This window comes from Taurulus bubalis, assembly GCF_910589615.1.
Source record: "Taurulus bubalis genome assembly, chromosome: 13".
Taxonomy (NCBI): domain Eukaryota; kingdom Metazoa; phylum Chordata; class Actinopteri; order Perciformes; family Cottidae; genus Taurulus; species Taurulus bubalis.
In genome coordinates, this window is record NC_136601.1 from 4,012,556 (window position 1) to 4,038,108 (window position 25,553).

General features: G+C 43.6%; 1 protein-coding gene across 1 annotated transcript in view; it reads left to right on the top strand.

Annotated features, from left to right (window-relative positions):
• Positions 1-8,098, top strand: part of ankrd50 (ankyrin repeat domain 50) — a gene marked incomplete at its 5' end in the record, with an annotated part of 32,128 nt that extends 24,030 nt beyond the window's left edge. The window contains 2 exons of the mRNA XM_079229043.1: positions 3,963-7,507; positions 7,809-8,098. Of these exons, the coding sequence (XP_079085169.1) occupies positions 3,963-7,504 (3,542 nt within the window). The 3' untranslated portion in view covers positions 7,505-7,507; positions 7,809-8,098. The remainder of the gene's footprint in view (positions 1-3,962; positions 7,508-7,808) is intronic.
• Positions 8,099-25,553: the final 17,455 nt, after the last annotated feature.

The window sequence follows — 25,553 nt, forward strand, 5'->3', positions numbered from 1 at the left end:
TCACACACACACATATTTATAGCCCGAACACACACAATGCTCAGCTACAGTTTGTATAGCCCACTTATAAGCGTGCAAAAAACCCTAGACCATCATAACCGTTGGGTTTAGTGGTTCTTGGAAGGCTTTTGGACATTTGTAGCCAATGGAAGTTCTTGTGTTCTTGATAGCGGTTCCTTTTACACACAGTCATCAAATGCAGGTTGGATGACTTTCCCCCCGCGGCTGTTTTTTAGTGCTTTCTCTGCAGGAGCGGGGCCCGGTAATAACGCCGCGGCTTCACCGTTGACATCCATCTGAAGTGATGCCTGTTGACGACTTAAGTGGAAATTGTAGGTCATCTTCCAGACGCAGCAGCTGAAAGATGTCTTTTGTTTATGCACTCTGACTGGAGGCTCTCGCCTGTTCCATTATTTTACTCCTTGCCTTACAGAAATTAATAATTCGTTTTCCTGGCTGCAGTCGAGCGTCCGTCTCCTCCTCCATGCTTCAGCTTTCCTCGTCACTGCATCCTCATAATTGGCGTGTCGCCGACCGTCGAATGTGGGAGCGACTGCTAGTCGTGAACTACGGCACGGAGGCATTTTTCTTTTTGTTGCCCTGAGAAAATACATAACGGTAGAGTAGCATCTCCAGGATTGGACTGAAATGCACACACGTAGTCGCCCCCCCCCCCCCCACCCTCCTGTGAGTAGAACAAATCAACACCGGGACAAAATATTAAATGTCACACTATGCTGGAGTCGCCGGCTGGGGGAGAAATTGTTTTTCTTTTTGTTCTTGATTTCCCCCGTTAATGGCCTCTTCCCCCTCGCTCGCTCTCTCTCTCTCTCTCTCAGCCAGTTGGTTTCCTGTCCTAACTGGAGCAAATCCAGAAAGTCCAAAGAAGGACTGGGTCCAGAGGTAGGAGGAGGACCAGTCAGTGACCTCAGAGAGTCACACACTATAGGCCGGGATCACACCAGACATCACATGTCTGTCTCTGAACATGAACACTGTAGATGTGATAGCGTCGACTGAGGCTCTTGTGATTGTGCATTAGCCTCAAAAAGAAGAGGAAGGAAGTGTGTGCAACCAGCTAGTTTTGCCCTTTTAAACTAAACAAAGGAGCATTAGAAGCCTCACATGAAACAAAAGGCTGTGAGAAATCCCTCTGATGATTGCATGATAGGCTGAAAAGTGATCTTTAATGCTTGAAGTTTGAGGCAGAGGAGTAGTGAGTGCACTGAAAAGAGGAGGGAAAATGGTACCTTCAAGTGTTTCTGTATCTTTTGATACAAACCTGAAATGATCCATTGCCGGGCTCGTAATGGTGCACGGCCCTGTCAAAATGAAGAAGCAGTCAGCTTTTCCCTTTGAATATACAAAGCACATCGCTAATGTGTTTTTTTCGTACTCAACTGGAGAAGTGCTCGACTGTTTTGAGTTACCTGTAGCGGCTCTGCGCGCCTGCAGCGTATCTGCCTCTTGTAACGCCCTTGACTTCTCCAGGACGGGAGTGGGAGCTGGTTCAGGGGGGTCAGGCAGCCAGAGAAAACAGGGGGAGGGGGAGGGGTGGACCAAAATCCGCACAGTCATTGAAAACAAAGGCAGGCCGAAAGTGGGTTAGGGTTATTGGGTTTTTGTAATGATTGAGCAATTATATGGTATAATGCTGGAGAATGATTCTTCACAGCTTCATTAATTTAGCATGTTTGCACAGCTGGACCCCTTGTCATGCATTAGATCACATTTATAGACATTTATATATTTATCTCTGCTCCAGTTTAGTTTGTAGAGATAAGTCTGTATGTCCAAACAATGAAGTTAAAACTTAATTGTTATTTGTGGGCTGCAATTTCCTCACAAAGGATTATATGGGAGGTCATTTGTGCCAATAACAAAGTCTGACCTCAGAACCCGGTTCCCCGGTTCTTGTTTTCTGACATGTATCACAGGATTCAATGCACACTCAGTAACTGAGGTATCATTGCCTTTTTCTTATTTAATCTGCTTTATCCCAGTCTTAAACATAACGGAGGCCTCAAGGACACGAAACAAGAAGATTTTCTTTTGCGAGGCCCAGTTTGTGGAGGCGTGCTTATCTTAAACAAACTCCGAGGCGGAGGATAAAGAAACCCCATCGCTCCTTCTGTTTACCAGGGTCTGTTGTCCAAACTGTCGGATCCGGCTTTGGGAACGCTCGTTAAACTCATCAGGTCTGTTATCTGGCTTCCAGGTGTGGTTTGCATCGGCTCTTTTGTGGAGTAACATCTTCGCACAATAGCAGTCGGGATGAGCAGAGCGGCGCCTCGGGGCTCGGTGACTGGAGTCTGATTCATATTGTGTTGAGGGAAAAGTGTTGTGTTATACAATCAACACGGTGAGCCTGTTGAAGATAAAAGTGCCGGTGCTGAATGTGATGGATTCTTTTCAGCGACATCTCTGGGGAGTAGTTTCCTGTCGGTAAATGAAATATTCAATCAGTAATGAGATGCCGTGATGAAAGGTTAATGCTAATAAGTCCATGTTCTGCAAAGTGAACTTTTCTTTTTGGGATAAAACAAAACCCAACTGCTTTTCCCACAGTCATTGTGCAATACCGTGTGTCTCATAACCCTGACGGAGCCTCTGGTGACATTTTGTTTCCTGTCCCAGTCGCCCCGAGAACCATGGGAACTGTAAATATAAGTATGCAAAGATGCTCTTCCTGCCTGGCTGGGGGGGGGGGGGGGGGGGGAGGCTGCACAGACCATGAACAGATTGTTTTAACATGGAGGAAAGTTCACTTTATGCCCATTAGCCAAGGCCATTAAGGAGCCATTTCTTGCCGTCTCGGAGAGGAATTTCCATTAAAGATCACTCATTAACACCCACTGTGATAATTTCTAAAAGGTCTGTGCTGGGAGCGTGTAGAACGATAATAAGTGAGGCACTGGAGAGATGTTTCACAGACCACTGATGTGCTACAGGCATAGCAATGATGTCTCCATTTCTCCCCTCCATTACGAGTCTTGTACGTCTTCAGCCCCTACCGCAGATTTGCTCCCGCTGATTAAGTGCTAATAACCTCAAAAGTCAATGGACGAGTTAGATCGTCAATCACCCCAATTTAAGTGTTGAAAGAACTTGTATTTTTCTAATTTATTCACCGGTCTTTCTGCTAAGACGGGTGCTTTCCCTTTAAAGGTTTTTCTTTTCATTAGTGCATTAGATTATTGCCGTACATGAATAAGCAACAGAACTGGTAGATTTGAGTATTGTGTAGTCATTATTTCAGTCATGTTTTTACTGAAGTTATTGCTGTTTTCAACCTCACCCAGATGCAATTCTTACAGCTGAAATTGCCTCTGCATCAGACACAATATAGTGCATTAACATCCGTGAGGACTTAACTGATGGTGGACTTCCAGCAGCCAGATGGGTCATGCACTCAATTCCTCTGAAAGGTTTTTCTTCAACAACATGGCTTTACTGTTAATAATCCTATGCCTTAGCAAATTAAAAGGTGGACTTAACCTAATTATCCAAAGGTGAAAGACCAGTGGATAAATACTGGGTATGATCTCAAGGTCAGACATAATATATTGACTCAAGGAGCACTGTGGAAAGTAGCTCTACTCATCAAATATGATTATGCTATTGCTGTCACTAAATCTTTTCATTTTCTTCACTGGCCAAGTTATGTGTCTTTTTTAAATCCTCTAGATCAGTGGTTCTCTTGTGATGTACTTTAGCATTTTTTGTTGAAAATAAAATGTAATACACAGTACTGTGCCATCAGTATCTGATTTAATATAGAATATATGCAATTCAGTTGATGCACTTACACTTATATTTCATTGACTATTTATTAATAAACAGTTTTCAAAGGATTTTTGAATTTTAAATATATATTTTTGTATCTCATTTTTAAACCATTGCTCTAGATCACCTCTTATTATCAATTCAGACTCCGCTAATGTCCATTTCTTCTCTTGCAGGATTCCGCAAAATCAGCCTCGATGACCTGCGCAAGGCCTACATCGTCAAGGATGTGCAACAGTACATCCTCCACAGGCTGGACCAGGAGGAGGCCCTGAGGCAGCACCTGACCAAGGAGACGGCCGAGATGCTCAACCAGCTCCACATCAAGAGCAGCGGCTGCTTCCTCTACCTGGAGCGCGTGCTGGACGGCGTGGTGGAGAACTTTATCATGCTTCGGGAGATCCGCGACATCCCTGGCACCCTCAACGGCCTCTACCTGTGGCTCTGCCAGAGACTCTTTGTCAGAAAACAGTTTGCCAAAGTCCAGCCAATCCTTAATGTGATCCTGGCAACGTGCAGGCCGCTCACGGTCAAGGAACTGTACCACGCAGTCTGGACCAAAAACATGACGCTTACTATGGAGGAGTTTCAGAAAAAGATGGACATTCTCTCCAAGTTGTTGGTGGACGGCCTGGGGAGTACTAAAATCCTATTTCACTACAGTTTTGCAGAGTGGCTACTAGATGTGAAGCATTGCACGCAGAAGTACTTGTGCAATGCGGCGGAGGGACATAGGATGTTGGCGATGAGTTATACCTGCCGGGCAAAGCAGCTCAAACCACTCGAAGTGCAGGAATTTGCACTGCACCTCGTCAGTTCCAATCTGCAGCTTGAGCCGTTTAATCTGGCGCTTTGGATGGTGTGGAATGGAACTCCCGCGAAAGACTCTCTGACCACCTCCATACCGAGAGAACAGGAGGTCCTGCAACTTCTGGTCAAAGCTGGAGCTCATGTAAACAACGAGGATGACCATGCCTCGTGTATTGTACAACAGGCCCTGGAGAGAGAGGACTCGATAAGGACGTTACTTGACAACGGGGCCTCTGTGAACCAGTGCGACTCCAGTGGGAGAACTCTGCTGGCCAACGCCGCATACAGTGGAAACCTGGACGTGGTCAACTTGCTCATATCTAGAGGGGCGAACATGGAGCTGGAAGACAACCACGGACAAACGGCACTTACTCTTGCCGCGAGGCAGGGCCACACCAAAGTGGTCAACTGCTTAATCGGCTGCGAGGCCAACATCAACCACACGGATCACGACGGATGGACGGCCCTGCGCTCGGCAGCGTGGGGCGGACATTCGGAGGTCGTATCGGCTCTGCTCTACGCCGGGGCCAAAGTGGACTGTGCCGACGCCGACGGTAGAACCGCTTTGAGAGCCGCTGCTTGGGGAGGTCACGAGGACATCGTGTTGAACCTCCTTCAGCACGGGGCCGAGGTCAACAAGGCCGACAACGAAGGAAGAACCGCTCTCATTGCCGCGGCGTACATGGGACACCGGGAGATCGTGGAGCACCTCCTCGACCACGGGGCCGAAGTTAATCACGAAGACGTGGACGGGCGGACGGCCCTCTCGGTCGCCGCTCTCTGCGTCCCTGCAAGCAAAGGCCACGCTTCCGTCGTGAGCCTTCTGATCGAAAGGGGAGCGGAGGTCGACCACTGTGATAAAGACTGCATGACCCCTCTCCTCGTGGCTGGCTATGAAGGACATGTCGACGTCGTCGATCTGCTGTTGGAAGGCGGGGCCGACGTGGATCACACGGACAACAATGGCCGCACTCCTCTTCTCGCTGCCGCGTCAATGGGCCACGCCTCCGTCGTCAACACCCTACTTTTCTGGGGGGCCGCTGTCGACAGCATCGACAGCGAAGGGAGGACCGTGCTGAGCATTGCGTCTGCTCAGGGTAACGTCGAGGTGGTCAGAACTCTGCTGGACAGAGGGCTGGACGAGAACCACAGGGACGATTCAGGCTGGACCCCGCTGCACATGGCTTCTTTCGAGGGCCACCGCCAAGTGTGCGACGCCCTCATTGAGCAAGGCGCTCGCTGCACAGAGGTCGATAACGACGGTAGAATACCGCTGATATTATCTGCACAAGAGGGACATTATGACTGTGTGCAAATTCTTCTGGAAAACAAGTCGTGCATTGACGAGAGGGGGTACGATGGGAGGAATTCTCTCAGGGTGGCGGCGCTGGAGGGCCACAGGGACATTGTCGAACTGCTGCTGAGCCACGGTGCGGATATAGATCACAAAGACGCAGACGGACGTCCGACGCTCTACATACTGGCGCTTGAAAATCAGCTGGCCATGGCGGAGTATTTTCTTGAAAACGGAGCGAACGTGGAAGCTTTCGACACCGAGGGCAGGACTGCCCTCCACGTGTCCTGCTGGCAAGGGCACGTTGAGATGGTGCGGCTGCTGATTAACTACCACGCTGACGTGAACGCCTGTGACAATGAGAAGAGATCGGCCCTCCAGTCGGCCGCGTGGCAAGGCCACACAAAGGTGGTTCAGTTTTTGATAGAGAACGGCACACATGTGGATCATACGTGTAACCAGGGAGCAACAGCACTAGGCATCGCCGCACAAGAGGGCCACATCGATGTTGTGCAAATACTTCTTGAAAATGGCGCCGACCCCAACCACGCTGACCAGTTTGGACGTACAGCAATGCGAGTGGCCGCAAAAGGTGGCCATTCTATGATCATCAAACTTCTGGAAAAGTATGGTGGTACGACTCTAAATGGCTGCAATCCCTCCCCAGTGCACACCATGGAAGAAAAGACACCATTGACTGTGACTGGTAAAATGCAGTCCCTCACCATTAAATCCAGTAGCTCCGGCAGCACCGGCGCAGGAGATATGCAGTCGTCTGGACGTGGTCTACCCAACGGACCTGTCCACGCTTTCAGTTCCCCATCAGAGTCTCCCGATTCAACAGTTGATAGACAGAAATCCTCCCTTTCGAATAATTCCCTCAAGAGTTCAAAGAACTCGTCCTTGAGAACCACATCATCCACAGCCACGGCCCAGACCGTGCCCATCGACAGCTTCCACGGACTGACATTCACAGAACAAATCCAACAGCACTCGTTGCCTCGCAGCCGGAGTAGACAGTCCATCGTGTCCCCCTCCTCCACGACCAAGTCTATTGGTCAGCAGCCGCCATCTCCATCCAACGACTTCGACTGGTCTCAGCTCAAATCTGGTCTCAAGTCGTCAAAGGGAAGCAAGACCGGAAACGGGACATCGAATAGCAAAGGAGCACCGGGAGACAAGAAGAAAGTCAAGAACAGCGGATCAACACAAGGTCAAGTGCTGGAGTACGAGATGACGCAGTTCGACAAGAGGATTGCTCTCAACAAATCGGTGGCGAACATTTCGGTGAAGGATCCCCATTGCAAGATTGTGATCGGAGGTTCGATTCGGCAGGAAAGGGGGCAGACCCAAGAGCAATTATTCCTCCAGCAGCAGAGCGTTGCTGAGAAGAAGAGGAACGGCATCATGACCAACCCCAACTATCATCTACAGGGTAATCAGGTTTTCCTGAGTAGGGTATCGGTTCCCCGGACTGTACAGAACAGGGGCCACCAGGATGTTCTAGAGAACTATCCCATAGGGGAAACCGAGCTAAGCCTTAAACAAGCCCTGAAACTGCAGATTGAAGGATCAGACCCTGGGTTTAACTACAAAAAGGAGACTCCATTATAGCCGGTAAGAGATACTTTTCAAAAAAATAGCCCTCCAGTGTGTGCTCTTGTTGAAAGGCATCAAGCATTTGTCTGCGAGTTTAAATTAAGGTCAGAGTGACGGCACATAGGCAAGACTTAGCCCCGCCTCTTCATTTACAGAGGCTGATGACTGACTTTTAGTTGATACTCGATTGCTCTCAACACAGCTGTCATTAGTTTGGATTTAATCAGACTTGCATGAAGATCGCCTCAATCTGGATCAGTAGACCTTGTTTTTCATCCCAAACGCGACATTAACCCAAATCATTCCTGTACCGTTTCAGATGTCTTGAATGCTCTTCGTCATGCAGACAGTGGAGGGAATGTGCCAAAGCAACCGATTTCATCTGCGTGAAAAAAAAGAAAATACTAGATTTGTTTGTTCATCAGTGGGAGAGGAGACCTCAAAATAATACCTAGGGACGATTGTTGATTGCTGCCGAAGGCTTACGTGAACTGATACATCGATGTGCCTACATCTGTTACAGCCTCCATGTATTCATGCAAACTATCATTTTAATTTAATGTTATGCTATTTAATAAACAGTGTATGCACTTTTAAAAAGAGTAAAATGACAGACATGCATTTGTTCTATTCACTTTGTATCCCATCCATGTTTTATCAAAGTAATTGTTTGAGAGAAACATACCAATGCCTTTTTTTTATTTTTTTTTATTTTGTATTATGTTTGTTCTGTCTACTTTTTCACACTGACAGCAATGTGCCACCGAGTACATTGTCACCAGACCAGAGGACATAACAGTAACTGATGCCGCATTGATAGTCTGCCTTTCTAGAGACCCCAAATAATCTGTGTTAACCTTGGATCAGTGTGCTACGCCTATGTTGTGTGTAATATGTTAATAGCTCTGGCAATTTACTTCACAAGTATATACAAGCATATTTATTTTTGGAAAAAGCCACTTTTGCTGCATTTTTGTGTTGCATTACGCTCTACCATGGTGCTGTGTTCAGAAATTGCCTGCAGTTATTTTTTTGGACTCCCAATTGTGTTGGTTTTGTGCGTTTGTGTATTATTATGAATATCCAAGAAAGAGGGAGGTTCATTTGAAAATGTAAAAAAAAAAAAAGAAGAAAAAAAGTTAATTTTGTCCCTATGGGATTTATCAGTTGCTTGTGTTTTTTTATTTTGTGTGTTCATAAAAAAACTATTTAAATAACCCATTGTGTACCGTCAGCAAAGGTTTTGGTGCTAAATGCAGCGATTTCAAGTGAAAGCAGTAATACAAAATACAAAAAAAGCATCTGTCCGCAGAGTTCCACGTATAAACCGGCTTCAATGCAAGAGACAAAAATCCAAGCTTTGTTTCCTTCTCGGCTTGTGGCTGATTTCCAGTCATTCCTGCTGGATCTTTCAGGGGCACAACGCGAGAAATAGCATCGCCTCCTCCTCCCCAGCCCAATATCAGTTCAGCTTAACCCCCTTGGGAGACGGAGGGGGAGGAGGCGCTCGACTGTGACGCCGAGGGAACCCAAACATCTGTTTCTCGTGAACCGCGCGGCGCTGCGTTAGCGTTTACGGGCCGTGTCATATTTTTGCAGGCTTTTCATATTGTCAACAGTGAGTTATTTTTTTGCCGAGGACTGGGATCGGGGGCAGTGGAAACCTATCGCATGCACAAACACGTCTAAGCCCTGGTGAAAGCTCTCGGCTCTTCGGTGCAACAGTAGCTCAAAACGTACGCCATGAAGGGTCAATAGAAGGATTGGAGGCGGGATCTGGTCCAGGATCAGTGTCGGGGAAACAAACTGTACAGTCTTATTCAGCAGTTATCTCCTTTGTCTTGACTGTGTTTCGTCTGTCATCTTTGATTTTGACTGTCAGTGATTTGGATTGTAAATAGCTTAACATGTACATTCAACTCTCATTTTAAAAAGAATTCCTGTATTATATGAAGTGGAATTTTCTGATGTATATTAAAGTGCTTAATAAACATATTTGCTTTACTGCTGAAAAATACTTTTTGCTAATTTATTCAACGAAGTACACAGGACTGAGAAATGCAATACATATTATTATTACAGCAGGAGGACATGCACATGAATATGTCTGCTTTCTGAGGCGTTTTTTGTTCACTTTGTCCTTCATCGTCAAAGTGCCAAATATGATTATATTCAGGGTCGACTTTAATTAATATGTCTGGAACAGGAAAGCTTGTTTAGCACAGATACTTTCTGAAGGTGGATAATAAAATACACTGCAAAAATGTGTTAACGAGAGGAGAAAGAAATCGCCAAATCTGCAGTGACTAATTATTTCCTATCTCAGATATTTCTTGTTTTCGATGGATCCAAGGGCTCATTTTTTTTCTCACGGAAGTGTTTTTTTCTGCAGTGTTTTGGGCTGCAAACCCACCCACTGATTTGGTGGCGCAGGGCCAAACATGTACACTGCAGGCGTCCCAGCACATGGATGAAGCTAAAGTGGATTGGACATGATTTATACTCGTTAACTGTAACTCCTCTGCTTTTAAAATGAAAACACATCTTGTCCAAAACGAATGCACAAAACATCAGAAGCGAACGTCTGCTGTTTCAAATTCAAATTCAAATGCGTTTAACTGAATCAGCGTCATCCTAGCTTTTGGCCCCAAAGAGTGAGAATCAGACAAAGCTGTTCAACTGACAAATTAGGCTTAATTGCCTTCAAACATCTCGTGAAAAAAAAAAAAATCTGCCAAAGTGTAAGATTGAGATTGTTCTACTTTCAGCACTCGGCTGCGTGTTTGGAGAGGGAGGGTGTTAAATGACTAAACCATCTGGTGCTGATGTCATGTACTATGTACGGTCCAAGCTTGGAGGATGTCCTCGTGAGCCATCTGCCAGTGGCCACATCTGGTTCTCCTCCACCATTGCCCTTGTTTTGGATACCGCGCTAACAGGCTCCCACGCAACATGCACACACAACATGGCGACAGTTGCGGCCGACTCCTTCCACACAACTTTAAACCCGATGGCCTCCGTGTGCCATCGAGAGCCGCGTTGCGTGCAGGTTTTCATTCCAGAAAAACACTTTAGCTCAAGATTTTTCTGATTAGCACTTCTTTAGGGCTAGCTAGCGGGCGCTACTGAGTGAAGCCAGCTGCTTGTTTGGTTGCACTTAAAACATGCGTACACGTTGCTAGAAATTGGCTCGAGGTAATAATCAAATAATACAAAAAAAATTGTTGATTGCTGTGTCCTTGTGTGGGACATTTTTTTCCCAGCTCCCCTTTTGGAAGAAAAGTTTTCAGGAATGCAAACATTAAAAATGATATCTTTGCACTTTGGCAGGCTGGTGGGCCGGCCTTCTTGCTTCCAACTTTCTCCGTTGGGTTTCAGCAAAGATCATAACAATAATACAGATGTTGTCGCAGGACAGCGATACAGCTCTGTTGACGAGCCTGTGCGGGATTCATGTGACGGTTCTCTAGAAATTCTTTGTTTAGGCGGCCAAAAAGAGGGCCATTTTTCAAATGAATCCTCAGTCATGAGACTATGAAAGACAGCATTGTTGAAAAAGTGCGTAATGTGCTCCAAAAATCTTGTTTTTATGGAGACATTACAGTCTTCATGTGCATATTTCTCTTTCAATCACATCGCTGATTGTTCACTTATTGCACAAAGGAAAAATGTGTGCCATTAAACATGCAATGTACAAAGTAATCGTTCAGTATGACATACAAATGGGTCTTAAAATGTTTCACAGCATAGAAAATATAGTCTTGTATGGCATGAAATATGTCATAGTAGAGTATATAGAGAGATACTCAAAACATTAAAAAATAATTAAAATGTAATTATATAGCGTACCATCAAAAAGTCATCATATGTCAACATGTCATAAAAAGTGATAAATAAGTCATTGTTTAGCTTGCCATAGAATCATAAAACAGTTGTAGTATAGTCATACATGGTCATTACAAAGTTATGGTATGTCTGAAAAGTTATTAAGTAGAAAGTCACAGTATAGTGTGTCCTAGAACGTCTGAAGTGGTCTTAAAAAAGTAATTGTATAGTATGTTGTCAAAAAGACAAAGTAGAATGTCATGAAAACCTGTGAAAAAGTCACAGTATAATATGTCAAAAAAGTAATAAAGTCATAGTATAGGATGCAATAAAATCAAAGTATAGTGTATTTAAAATATATTTAGTTTTATGTGATTAATCATATGCTGGCTCCCCAGATTGGCTTTAATGAACACATCCTGCAGTTTTTTGACACATCTGATTTCATGAGAATTAGAATGTATTCATATATGTTTTCAAAACGGAAAAAAAAAAACTTTCTTTAACTCCCGAGTGCCACTGTTTATGTGTACATCTTATCAGACTGTTTCATTCTCCAAATTGTAAATGCTGCTCTGGGAAACCGGCCTTCACACACAAAGAGTCAACTCCTGCAGATCAACGCCAGCCGTGATTTGCTGGAGGCAGCCAGGTGGCCGACTTGGGGACACGTTCTCCAAAAGTTGTGTTTAAATCTGTCCATCCATTCCATAACGACACCAGTGCAGCCGTGCAGAACCCTTCTTAATATCGGGGTTCCACTGAGATCAAGACGCCGTAGACAGTTAAGGAGCGTTCTTCAAAGGTGATCACAGCAATTACTTGACAATTATGATGAAACATTTGCAATTTGAGATTTTTTTTATGGAAATTCATGCTGTAGTTGGAGGTCCACTGACCTTGAGAGAGGCTTCAAATACCCTCATAGCTACATTTACTAAATGTATTGATTCCCATAATTTAGACATCAGGCTCAATCACAGCTTTGTCCTGGTTTTCTTTCGTTGAATGAGATCCTGTTTCTAACGTTAATTCATCCAAGACAGACTTAAAGTGAGAGGATGTACCTGTTGAAGAAAGGAATGACATGTTGACTCTCTCAGATATGTAAAAGTTGAATTACTCCATTCAACACACTCTGGGGTTAAGGTGCTACAGCCTCTGCTTAGTAAGACAACCCTATGATGGCTAATGTTAGCTGATGTTTGCACACTTTAGATACACATGCTGCCGTTGTTAAAGTTATATTACTGAGTCAGTTCACCGACTTCATGCCTCGTCTCTACAGTACAACGTTTTAGTCTTCACCATCATCAATCAGCACATTTGGTTAAAAGTGTGTTTGTCCGACTCATCCATCACCACATCGACCCGTCCGCTGCTGACTCTCACGCACTTACTACTAATACTGCGCTCTCACCGTCCACTAATGCCGCGGCAGGGTTCACATGGGGATTGGCTGAAAAGAGGCCAAAGGGGGGGGGCCTCCGTGCTTTGATGCCGAGGGGCACTCGACAAAGCAGCGGTATTTGATGAGGCGGGCGTGAGAATGGGGGGTGTATCAGTTGCCACTTGTTGCCACAGTTCAGCGAAAGTTCCATGAGATCGCTTTAAGAGCGGGCTGGCTTCATGTCCCTCAGCGGAGGATTTGGAAATTCCTCATCCAGACTTCTCAAGTCAAGTGATTTCACTTTAACCTCTTTTTATGATCAAGGCATTGCAACATCAACGGCTCTCCGGCATGGCTTCTGGGACCTGGAGTTGGATTCAGGTTAGAGAACGGCACCTATTATTCAAGGTAACCTTAAGGTAACCTCTGGAATCATAGGCCTTCCTGACTAAAAGGTCCTACGATGCTAAGATGGTTTCTGTTGGCCATTATGTGGGTGTTTTTGTCCCGGCGGTTGCATGTTGTCTCTATGTGACGACCACAACACATCCCTCCACCACAGCTCAGACAGGAAACAGTGTGGAAACTACACAGTGGAAATGTTGCTGCTAAAAAAGACCATAGCTTTGGAAAATACCTACTAACTTGCTTTGGCTAACTCAAACTGCTGAATGGAGATGCATGGAAATAATTACAGCGACCAATAATGCCATGAACATATTTGACAAACGGATATTACATGAATTGAGAAGTCCAAATGTATCCTGTCATGACTAATTGTTAGTGACCTTGTTGACCTTTGAGCCTTGATTCATATTCACGGGAGGCTGTGTAATGCTTCCACACTTTCTTCCTCAACAATCAATGAGGATCTCTACATCGGCTATAATTCATAGAACCACGGTTACATTTATAACCTTTGCTTTCGTTCCAACAAACTCCAGAGTGAGTTTAAAAGCCAGAAACCTCTCAACCTCCTGGAGTCATTGAGTCATTGGTATTGATCAGAAGCCCCATTATGATCCAAGATACATTATGATCACTTTGTGCCACATGGCTGTATAAATCTTAATTATAGCTCAAATAAACATGTTGGACTCCCACAAGGCCAACATGCAGCAAAAACAAAGTTGGTTTTAGATGCTGCTGAGTTGTATATTCCATAAACAGTTTCATACACGGAGCGTTTGAGTTGAACGAGCACATTTTTTTCTGGTCGTGCGAGTGTAGGACAGCGTGAGCCCTTCAGGAACCGAGCACTTAAAACACGGTCCAACAGACTTGTTTGTGCTCATCAGCTTTCATAAACAGCTCTCAGATCCATCAAAAGGACCGAATGCATTTCCAAATTTAAAATACTTTTTCATACTCTCCTATCTGTTGCAGGGCAGCGTCAACTCAAACATTGAATAATACACACAAAAAAAGCCAGTGCTTGAAAACAGGCAGCTATGAAAGCAGTCTACAACAATGGATTAACCAACAAAGCTGGAGAACGAGAGATTAAACGTGCTGTATTCCTCTTTGTCGCATGTTTACATAATCCCTCGTCACTCATCGAGCAGCGGGCATGAAAAGCTTTCATCGATTCTCAGCGGAAGTTCTCTTCCTTTGAAGTTCAACACGGCGGCCCTACATGCACACAGGTGTTCCACTTTCACTAAACACGAGACAGCAGAACACCCGAGGGTAAGATCTAAAGTCAAAATGCCGGTCTCTGAAAAAAAAGAAGGTCTTTAGATGGTGGGTGAGTTAGCTGTGTTGCATCATTAATCATTCCGGCTGAAGCCGAGGGCGATAAATAGAAGTTTAGATAGTTCCATGGACCCGAGATAGTCTGGTTTACATGCTTTCTTTCAATCACACTCACTTTCAGATGCAAATCGCCAAATCTCCAAAATATCAAGCTTTCTGAGAAAAGCTTAAAAAAAGCACTTTGTTTAAAGCTTGCATTTGTGAAGGTTTTATAATCCCAACCCATTGATCAGATAATCTGTTGTTGTCTGTGGAGTTACGAGGTTTTCGGTAAGAAGCAGATGGAAATGTTAGATTTGAGCCTCATGCAGGAGAGCAAACTCTCATCCGTCATTAAAACTGGACGCGGTGATACAATAATAATAAAAAAAATGCACTTTTTCAAAATTAAATGTTCCACACAATATATAACATTGAAGAATAAGAAAAGAAAGGGAGATTGTGAGTAAAGTTATTCTCTATTATGATTTTCCAAGGTTTGTCGAGGTATGACAGAGAAGCCTTCATAATGTGACGTATATATCTTTTTGTAAGTATTTTTGCAGCCATATATTGCACCAAGAGATGACACGTCAATGTCGGGACAAAAGATAAGAACTTTAGGAAATATCTCTATGGGTCATTAAAGGCTTTACTGTGAACATAAACTACAACATCATAATCAAGAATTGAGAGAGTTATTCATTGGAGCAACTATTACTATTACTATTTTTCGTGCGTTTTTCCTACAAAAGCCAGCAAGGCGTCAATAAAATGACAATGACTGAATGACTGAAAGGTCATTGTTTGTTGGACCAATCCACCTCCCGTCCGCCCTGTGTGTTCTTTATTTACACTTCCTTATTCATGATTACGCGGATAGCACATATTTTCAGGATCAGAATCAGAATCAGAACCATTTATTGTTTTCACATACAAGGAAATTATCCTGGCGGGAGGTGCATAACGTTTAACATTTAACAATAAACAGAGTGCAATAAATTAGAGCATGAATATTTACAATTGAATCTACAATGCACATTGTTTTTCGTAGGCATGGCTAGAAATGCTGGATCAGAGTTACCGTCACTAAAAATGTCATAAAAAGCTACTGTCTTCAAATTCCAAGATATCTGCAGCCAAATTTAACATTTAAAAGCATTCAAAGTATATAAAAGGTCACGTGAAGTACAATCAGTTTTAGATTGATCTTTCCTTGCATTCAAAACCAGTGTCTCGTCATGATTTGTCATTATTTGTGTGGAAATGTAGTGTCATCTGCACTTTAACCCATAATTATTAACATTTGGTCATGAGTACTATTGTAGATTCTAAAAAGGACCTAACAATCCAGAGGACCTCATGTTGCACAACACACATCTGTTCTACAGATAGAGTCTGAACTACACCAACAGGTAAGGAGTTATTAAAGCAGCTTTTAAAGCATTCCACCAGCGTCCAACGTCCAGACGGATCAATAAACGCAGCAGCACAATATTCATTTTCATCTCAGCGGTCCGCTCACAGACGACATCTCTTCCTTTCTCTCTGCAGCGGAGAACGAACAGAACGACGAGGAGCAGAGGAAGGCAGCACCACCTGACCACCTGGGTCTTTTACTGGTACCTTATTATGCAGAGCTGCTATAGCCAGGAGTTGAGGACGTTTCACAGGGTTGACAAAGGTTTGCTCTCTCGCTCCGTCTCTCTTTTTGGCTCCTTTATGTTTCTTCTCTCATGTCTTCTTCCGTTGCTTCCAGTCTATTTGGGTTTCTTCCTGTCACTCTCTCTCTCCCCTGTTGACAGTCTTTGTTTTTCACCCATCTCATCCTCTATCTCTGTATTTTCATTCATCTCTCTTTCCTGGTGTCATCTACCTTCCCCACTGTGACTCTATACCTTTTATTTTGCCTTTTCCCCCCTCTTGCTTTTCCTGTCCCTTTCGGTTTTCTTGTCTTTGTCATCCTCCCTTTGACCCCCCTTTTCCATATTTTATTCATTTTCCTGTCTTTCTCTTGCTCGGCTTCTCCGTGGCTCTCTCTCTCTTTTCATGCCACTCGCTCATTCTGTTATAGTGGATTTTTCCTCTTCGTCTTTTCATTTCCCTCTGTCTCTTTTCAGACTTTTCTTTTTACTCTTATTCGTAATGTCCGCCTTCTCTGTTGCTCTTTTCTCTCTTTGTCTGCTTTTCGTCCTCCCCTGCCTTTGGCGCTCTCTCTCTCCTTCTGCTTCTTCCCTCCGTCAGCAGCGAGCAGCCCTCACCCCGGCTGCTGCAGAGTTCATCTCAGGACAAAACCCAGCTCGGCTGCTGCTGCTGCTGCCGCTGCTGCTGCTGCACACACAACATTTGTCGTCCAAATCAAAGTCTTGGGTGTAACGGGGCCCGGGGACAGATGGAGAACCGCGAGGATGCAACAAAGACGTTCTCAGAGTTTCACCGTCGCACACATTAGGGGGCATATTTAAACGATGAGGCAGGCTAGAAGACTCGGATGCTACGTGATATCACAGATGGATGTTTTGCACATGTGCACCCAAAGAAAAAATCCCCAAACTGGCCCAGACTCCGCCCTTTCTGGCGGCGATTTTGCAATCTCTTTGCGCCTGCCAGAATTTAAATTTGTTTTGTCAAGAGTGCTTAGCAGATTTGACCTGATTTGACTTTTGCAGCAGATGTTAATCAGCCATCTCAAGTCCCGAACAGATATCGTCTGTCACAATATAGCACAACAGAGCTGGGAGCTACGCTGTTAGATTGTAGGTGGCAGCTTCTTTGGGGGGAAATAAACACGTTCTGTTTATCTAACACTACAATGATGCAGTAGGATAAAAGGAAATCACACTGAGGGGAACTCTCCAGCGCGGAGAAAGACTGTTGTTGTAAGCAGCTACATTAGCCACGCTAGCACATTTCCTCTGGGGACGGAAACTATAGACGGCACATCTTCTTTCCAACACTTTAGTGGGACATAGCTCAACTGATATTGAATATATGGAGATTAAATATGGCAAAACAATGATGATACCCAAAGGATAATTCCTAGTGACTCTGACTTTTTATCCAACACAACTTCCCTTTAGCCTCAGCTGCATTTTGCTATGTCGCTAGACTAACATGCTAAATGTTAGCATGTTATTGTGTGAAATATGAACGTTTAACATTCAAATATTAAAGCTGCAATCAATCACAGTTCAAGCAGAGTAGTGCTCATGTGTGCAGGAGCGGCCACTCAAAAGGTATTTTAAACTGCAATGCGAAATAATTTAGGCTCTTGCTCCTTTTTCCAAGTCAAGAATATATTAAGTTGGCATAGTACTTTGGGGGGAAATAAACACGTTCTGTTTATCTAACACTACAATGATGCAGTAGGATAAAAGGAAATCACACTGAGGGGAACTCTCCAGCGCGGAGAAAGACTGTTGTTGTAAGCAGCTACATTAGCCACGCTAGCACATTTCCTCTGGGGACGGAAACTATAGACGGCACATCTTCTTTCCAACACTTTAGTGGGACATAGCTCAACTGATATTGAATATATGGAGATTAAATATGGCAAAACAATGATAATACCCAAAGGATAATTCCTAGTGACTCTGACTTTTTATCCAACACAACTTCCCTTTAGCCTCAGCTGCATTTTGCTATGTCGCTAGACTAACATGCTAAATGTTAGCATGTTATTGTGTGAAATGTGAACGTTTAACATTCAAATATTAAAGCTGCAATCAATCACAGTTCAAGCAGAGTAGTATCATGGGGCCCATAGAGAGAGGTATTCTCAATGCAATTGCCTAAGCAACTAATTCAACTGTAAAATTGGTATAATAGATATACTAGGAGTGGTGTGTGCTTCATAAGTAGTAACTAGCGTGCACATGGACCACCGCTGAGACCAAAAAGAGGATTCTAAAGAAATGTTGCATGTGACATAGTCCTGACCTGATTTGATGCTGCCTCCAGCGATTGCCGTGGAATTTAGTCCCAGCATCTTTGAGGAGCTCTTAATATTTCATGTAGGTCAACTTGTTGTACAATACTTTGGTTTTTGACTAAATACTCAACTAAAATATGCCTCAGCTGCGCCTCATGTTAATGGTGATCAAGTTTAAACATGTTTTTTCTTCATTTTAATTTTTTTCTGCTGTGTACTGAGCATTACAGCTTCGTTAGCATGGCTTTATTAGTCTTGTGTTTACTTCAGAAATACATGAACAGACATGTCTATTCTTGCTGTAGACAATTCACTTACCAACATTCAAATCACCGGCCGAGCTTTTGTGTGTTCCACAAAACCCTGGAAGTAGCTGCTATTCAGCACAACCAGTGCATGACTTTACCAATCAGGCCTTCCCTAAATGTGAATTAGGCCTGACCTGGCAACCCGGCACATCCCCTCACATATGTCACCCTCCCTCCCCTTCCTCATTAGCAGTAACCCTATTCCAGGTCAATACCTATGGCACAGAGTGAGCACACACACACACACACACACACACACACACACACACACACACACACGCACATGCACACATACTCTCTTACACACTTTCTTTATCCCTTCTTTCTCTCACACACTCACTCTGTCTTTCTGTGAGTCTCTCTTTGTCCAGCTTGCTATTTCACTGTCTCTCCCACAAACACACACACACACACACACACACACACACACACACACACACACACGTAATGACACACATATTGCTGATCAGGGGCAGCCGAGCAGGCCGGAGTCTGACCTCATTAGGAACCGTGGCAGGCAGCCAGGGGCGAGTCTGTCGATGAATGACCAAGAAGAAGCGGTGAGGGAGCAGGGTGGACTGATCTGCTAGCACGCCAGGTGGGGAGCTAAGAGTTCCTCCCCGGTTGGATGCTTTCATATGCAGCAACAATCTTACAAGTGGTACTAAATATGTGAGGGGTATATGTGAGGAATGGCAAGGTCACTCTGTCTGACTTTGGTCCAGATTACATTATTTCAACAAGTATTGGATTGCCATGCAATGTGGTTCAGACGTTCATGTCTCCCTCAGGCTGAATTGTAATTACTTTGGTGATCCTCTGACTTTTCATGTTTGGTTTATGACCAAATAGCAGCAAAAAATGAATGACATTCACGTCAGCCTCAAGTGCACTTTATGTTTAGTGCTAATGCGCAAACGTTTGCATGCTAACACGCTAAGATAAGAATTTGAACGTGGTAAACGTTATACCTGCTAAACATCAGCATGTTCGCATTGTCAGCGGGGGAGACTGGATCAGTGGGGCTATTCTTCAATCAGAGGATCGGCGGTTTGATCCCGGCCGTGTCCTTGGGCAAGACACTCCCCACATTGCTCTCGTAGCCTGCGCCTGCTTGTATGAATGGGCGTGAACGATTAGATGGTCATGCAGGTGGCACCTTGCATGCCCCTTCCATCAGTGTGTGGATGCGTGTGAATGACATCTAGTGTTAAGCGCTTTGAGTGGTCGCATACTAGAAAACCGCCATACAAATACATGTCCATTTAGCATGTAAGCATGCTGATGTTAGCATTTAGCTAAGAGCCAATACCACGGCTAACTTAGTCTAGTCTTGTCTGTGTTTTAAATCTCCTTCAAGAGAAAAAATCAATATGAAAAAAACTAAATACATTTTTTTGACTGCATTACAATTACAGATGATGCAATAAAAGACAAATGTATTGTCATAATTACATACATTATTGACATTTCAGTGTTAAGTGCTCGATTATTGTATTGTATATCAAATATAATACCTTTTCAAAGCAAAAAAAACCTTGTTTCCTCCTTTCTCCCCCATGTTTGCCATTTACAGTTTTCGAGTCAATCACACGCAGGCAAATTCCTACTTTGTCTTCTGGATTTATGACAAAAGTTAACCTCAACTGCCGCGGCCTCTCTATATTCAACAGATATTTTACAGGTAGTCTTCTGCATAAATGGACCGGTTATGGAGTCTGGAGGGCCGACACGCTGCCAGAGCTAGCAAATGATAGATTGCCTCCATGCTACAAGGATGTAAAGGCTTTCCACCGCCGTCTGAATACGTCCAGCCGAATGCATTACCAAACCATGTGCTGGAATCACTCAAATCCTAACCAAGGACCACAAAAAGATTAACATATAAATGAAACTACAGGCGAGATCCTGCCCTTCATTTCCTATCTGTTTATGCCAATGATGTGCAGTCAGAGAGGATTGGGAGAGGAGACACCGGGGTGTCTCGCGGAATGGATGCCGAGCCTCGGCATCCCTAAAACTGAAGGACGCTCCACGTGAGCAGCCTGAACGTGCTCATGTGTGCAGGAGCGGCCACTCATAAGGTATTTTAAACTGCAATGCGAAATAATTTAGGCTCTTGCTCCTTTTTCCAAGTCAAGAATGTATTAAGTTGGTATAGTACTGAGTTACCTAAAATACCTCTGAGCTTTTTCTTGAGGGAAAAACAAACCTATAATTAATACGCAGCACAGCTTTATCAAACAGCTCGAGGAGGCATTGCTCCACAAACTTTGCAAGCTGAAGTGGTCGGCGGTGTTCATTTATATTCTAGTTGTGGTATTCAAGATATTATGCAAGGAAGGGAGATGAATGCACGCTGTCGACCAAAAAGTCTCCCGTGTATAGAGTAATTTAATGAATTGTTAAATATTAAAATCAATTTCTCTTCTTCAGTGAATAAAAACAAAACATCTTCCAAATGGATTTTCTTTGGGCAAAGACAAATGGCTGTACTTTACAGGTGCATATTACTCTAATGGAGTATTAATATAAAACATATTTTTTAAACCGAGTTGATGGGTTCATGGTCTGGATGAGATGGACACACTTTAATCAACTCTTCCTAGTTTGCCTCAACAGCAGTTTATAAACTAACAAACATTCATTCCTCAACCAGAGGTGACCCTTTAACTGTTGCTCTGCAAAGCCTCGCTAAACCCTGTGTTTGCCGTCGCCTTCAAACACAGTGTAGTACACAACAAGCATATCCAACAGAATCGCTGCGTAATTGTATGTTACTCAAAAAGAGCCGTTGCTATTTTCATCAGTACGCTCGTACGAGTAAACAGTGTTTATCTGCGAGGAACAACGGTGTCATGTCTTTTTGTGAAATAGGGGGTATTTGTCTGTAACTCAATTTAAAATGGGGAACACCTTTTTTGCTGACTGTTAAATACATAAATATACATCTGCCCTTCTGCAGACCAGCATGTGAGGAGGAAATGCAATAAGCACTCGACAGAGTTGAAGTATAGTGTGAGCTCACAGAAAACACACAGGACAGAGAAACAAACAACAGACTTTATGACACTAAAGAAGGCTGAATTTGCTGAAGAGAGTTGTAGTGTGCTCGTCGGCAGGTTAAAAGGGTCAGACAACACTCTTTGTTGTTGCTTTTATGACAGTCAGGGGGCTCGATCAGACGGAGTTTGCTCTTCTGTCTTTTGCTCGCTGCCTTTAGCGTCGCTTAGCGTCAAACGGTTTGCCGCTCTCGCCTTTCCAGCGGGAGTTTGCAAGACTTCAAGACTTGTCCAACCGTATTCCCATGATCCGAACACGCAACAGCAGGCCAATTAGTGCAGTACTTTCGAGCTGTTTTCATGAATTTAACTGTACTATTAACTATTAGGTAGCATACAGTCGTTGGTTTGTGTTTAGCTAATGCTAGCACTTATTTGGTGGTTGCCGATAGCAAAAGTGAAAATCCTATGTTTGATCAAGTGACCTGCAAAACGCACTCTGTCTGATCAGGGCCTGATGGTTCAAACTGGAAGACACAAACAATCAACCTCATCCTGACAAGCACTGTGTGTTGCCTTTTGTATTTAGACCTGCTTAGGTTGTTTTGGCTCTAAGCTCTGTCATACAGTCAACACCGGAGCAAACCAAGCAGCATCTGGACAGGATTGACAATGACAAAGGTCAAGGGACCGGATGCAGAGAGGAAGAACTGACTCAGGGCATGACAAGAAGAAAATGTCACTCCCCTGTCCTCTTTAGTGAATAACGCCCTTGGTTTGAGACTACAAAAGCTCTCAGATTATTAAAGGCCAATGGCCGTCATGAAAAGCGTGTCTTCAAACAGCAGGTGTAATTTTACCAAGAAAAGCCAGAAGAACATCTCTGGACGGCATAATCGTCCTGCTGATAGTTACAAATGACTCATGATAAAAGGCAAAGAAAAGAGAAGCAATTTGGCAACATGTTTCAATACCATGCAAACATCAGCAAAGACCAGGGTGACTAAGCTGAACTGTATGAGTCATTACAGCAAGGTAAGGGGCTGCAGAAGGCCTTCAGAGAGCAGACCACCCACTCATGTCCCCCATTAAGACGGCCGGCTCTTCTTGCACATCAACGCCCCTGCAGCAATTTACTGCTCAGTCTGCATGGAGGGCGAATGAATGGTGAAAGACAGAGAATTCTTAATGAGACATGGGTCAATGAAATGTCAACACTAGACAATGAATAGAGGGGGGGGGGGGCTCTAATTTTCAGATGCAATTCCAGTTTTTACACCTTCTAGAGGGAAAATGCTTAATGAAAACTACCACATTCTTTGTTGTGAGCAGCTCCCGTTTAAAACTCAAGTAATGCGTTTTTATTGAGATATGCATACATTTTACATTTCTTTTATGAGGACATTTTGATTTTGCCAGTTTTCTCCCCCCATTCTTTTTACAATAGAGTGAGGCAGCCAGTCACTATCATATTCACTCATTCGTGACTTATTCATTCCTGTAGTGTCTGTTCGGAGTCACCATGCTGTGCATAGAAAACCCACTGGACCGTGATCACTCACCCACCTCATTTATTCAACTCAATGACCTGTGCAAGAGCTTCATGTCCGTCGCCCGATGTGTCCTTGTTTGATTCATGGCACCTTGAGCATTGTGTTTCCTAGCATGAGGAACCTTGGCAACAGCAGGTGCAAGAAAAATATGGTCGGTAGAACAAGTTGAGTCAGTCACACTAGATCCTTTGAGACGACATCAGATTGACCTTGAAACTGAACACCATTCAAGACCAGTGAGAGGTTGTACACCTGCATCTTGCAGTTTTCAAAAGGTATACCTGTGAAAAGGGGCATGGCTTGTATTGCTCTGGAGGTGTTCTGAACCACTTGAGGTTTATTTTGATTGCATTTCATCATTTGGTTGGACTACACTTCTAAGTATCATGCAGCATACTCATAAACCATTATATATTTAGTCCACCTCCTTTGCATTGTACCACATCTTCGTCTGATTTATAACTACAAAGATCTTTGACTTGGGACTCGTGGCTCAGAAGGTAAAAATAGCTCCGTCACTTTATACGTTATATGAAGTAATAATCTATTAAGAATCCACTCAGGATCCGCCTCCTTTTGCTCTCCACACGGACCGTTTCCCTGCATTCAACCAAATCCTGCTTGATCAATACGACTCGGACTACAAACGGAAACCAGAACGCTTCCAATGCCAAAATTTTGCCCGTGTCACCACAGATTTCTACACATTAATGCAGAAGATTTGATTGCATTCAGCTATTTGTTAGACTTCTCTACCTTCAGTTCGTAATACATAATATATATTTAATTTGAGTAGCTATTGTTGCACTTTCTCTGGTTTATCCAATCCAATTTGCACACTTTCACATTGCTAACACTGAGCTCCACTCCTGTCTTAAACCATAATTAGAAGTTATTGAACTTGCTCCTTTGAAAAAAGTATGTTAAAATGTGTTTTTCTTGAGCTCGTAGCGGGCTACAAATAGGCCTATCTATAGGCGATCTCTATGAACTTCACAACATTTGTCACCAAGAAGTCACAATTTGTATGCAGGCGTCATCATTTTAATACGCTTTATTTCACGGCTGAGGAATTGAAATGAGAGGAACGGATGCGCTCAGCGATGGCCTTTAATCTCCAGAATACTAATAAACAAAAAGAGCAATCTGAAGTCTGCAATCAGTGTGCAATCAGACGAGACTATGAAGTATGCAACAAAAATCTAAAAAGCCTCTCTCAGAATCCCTTTGCCCACCACACAACCGACTCGTACAACGTTAAGGAACAGGCGGTTCAATGCGAGGTTGGAGTTAGAGCTGAGACAAACATATTGATTGATGCTGTAATTGATTGATCAGGTGGTAAATCGGATGGGACAAAGATATATTTATGCAGCTGAGTCACAAATCATCTGACAACCTTAGCTGGCACTGTCATCCGAGAGCAGTACGGAGCCCAGCGAGTATCGGGAGTAACTGGTTTGCACAAATTAGATTGGTTAATATGTTCCATTTCATTATTAAACTCTTGCACACTCGTGCCAAATTAATTCATCGAATATCAGAGATAACACCACAGCCTTTAACAACTACAACCCAAAGTTTACAAATAAAAAATATATTGAAAAAAAACATCAAATTAAACATAAAAAAAGAGAAAGAAAACTATACAAATATAAATTGTCCAGGACTAAGTACATTTCTTTTTTTTGCATCAACCCTATATGAGAAGCAAAGTATACAGGGTGCTAAAACATAGCTGCTAGCTTACTGTTAACACTGCGGGTAGTCCTACGCAACAGAGTAGCCACAACGACTTCAGTTCTACCCCGACAAAAACATAACACTGTCATGTTGTGCATAGATAAGATCATATTATCGAGAAAATAAATATTGGTCATTCACTAAATGTGGTTGTAGGCATGCAGGCTTTAGAATGGGGACTTCATGTTCCTACATAGCTAACTAGCTACCTAGCTACTTAAGCTATGGTTAAGATCAACGCAGCTACAAGTACAAGTTGTTGTATGTCAACTGAACAATACAGAAATAAACTCACAGGGCAGGTGGACTATTTTTCGATTTCTACTTCACACACATGACGAATATATAAGTCACTCCTGATTGATCGGTGTAAAACAGTAAAATAGGTCCTTCACATCAACCTCAACGTCAAGCTGAATAAGTGAAGTGAAACTAAATGAATCACCACAAAGAAGAACGGGCTGTGTGGCAATCATGTTTTCTCCCTTATAACAATTTAAATAACTGTGACACTAATATTTGTTATGACTGTTATTCACATCGGTTATGAATGGCTGGGGCTTTGAAATTGAGTCCTG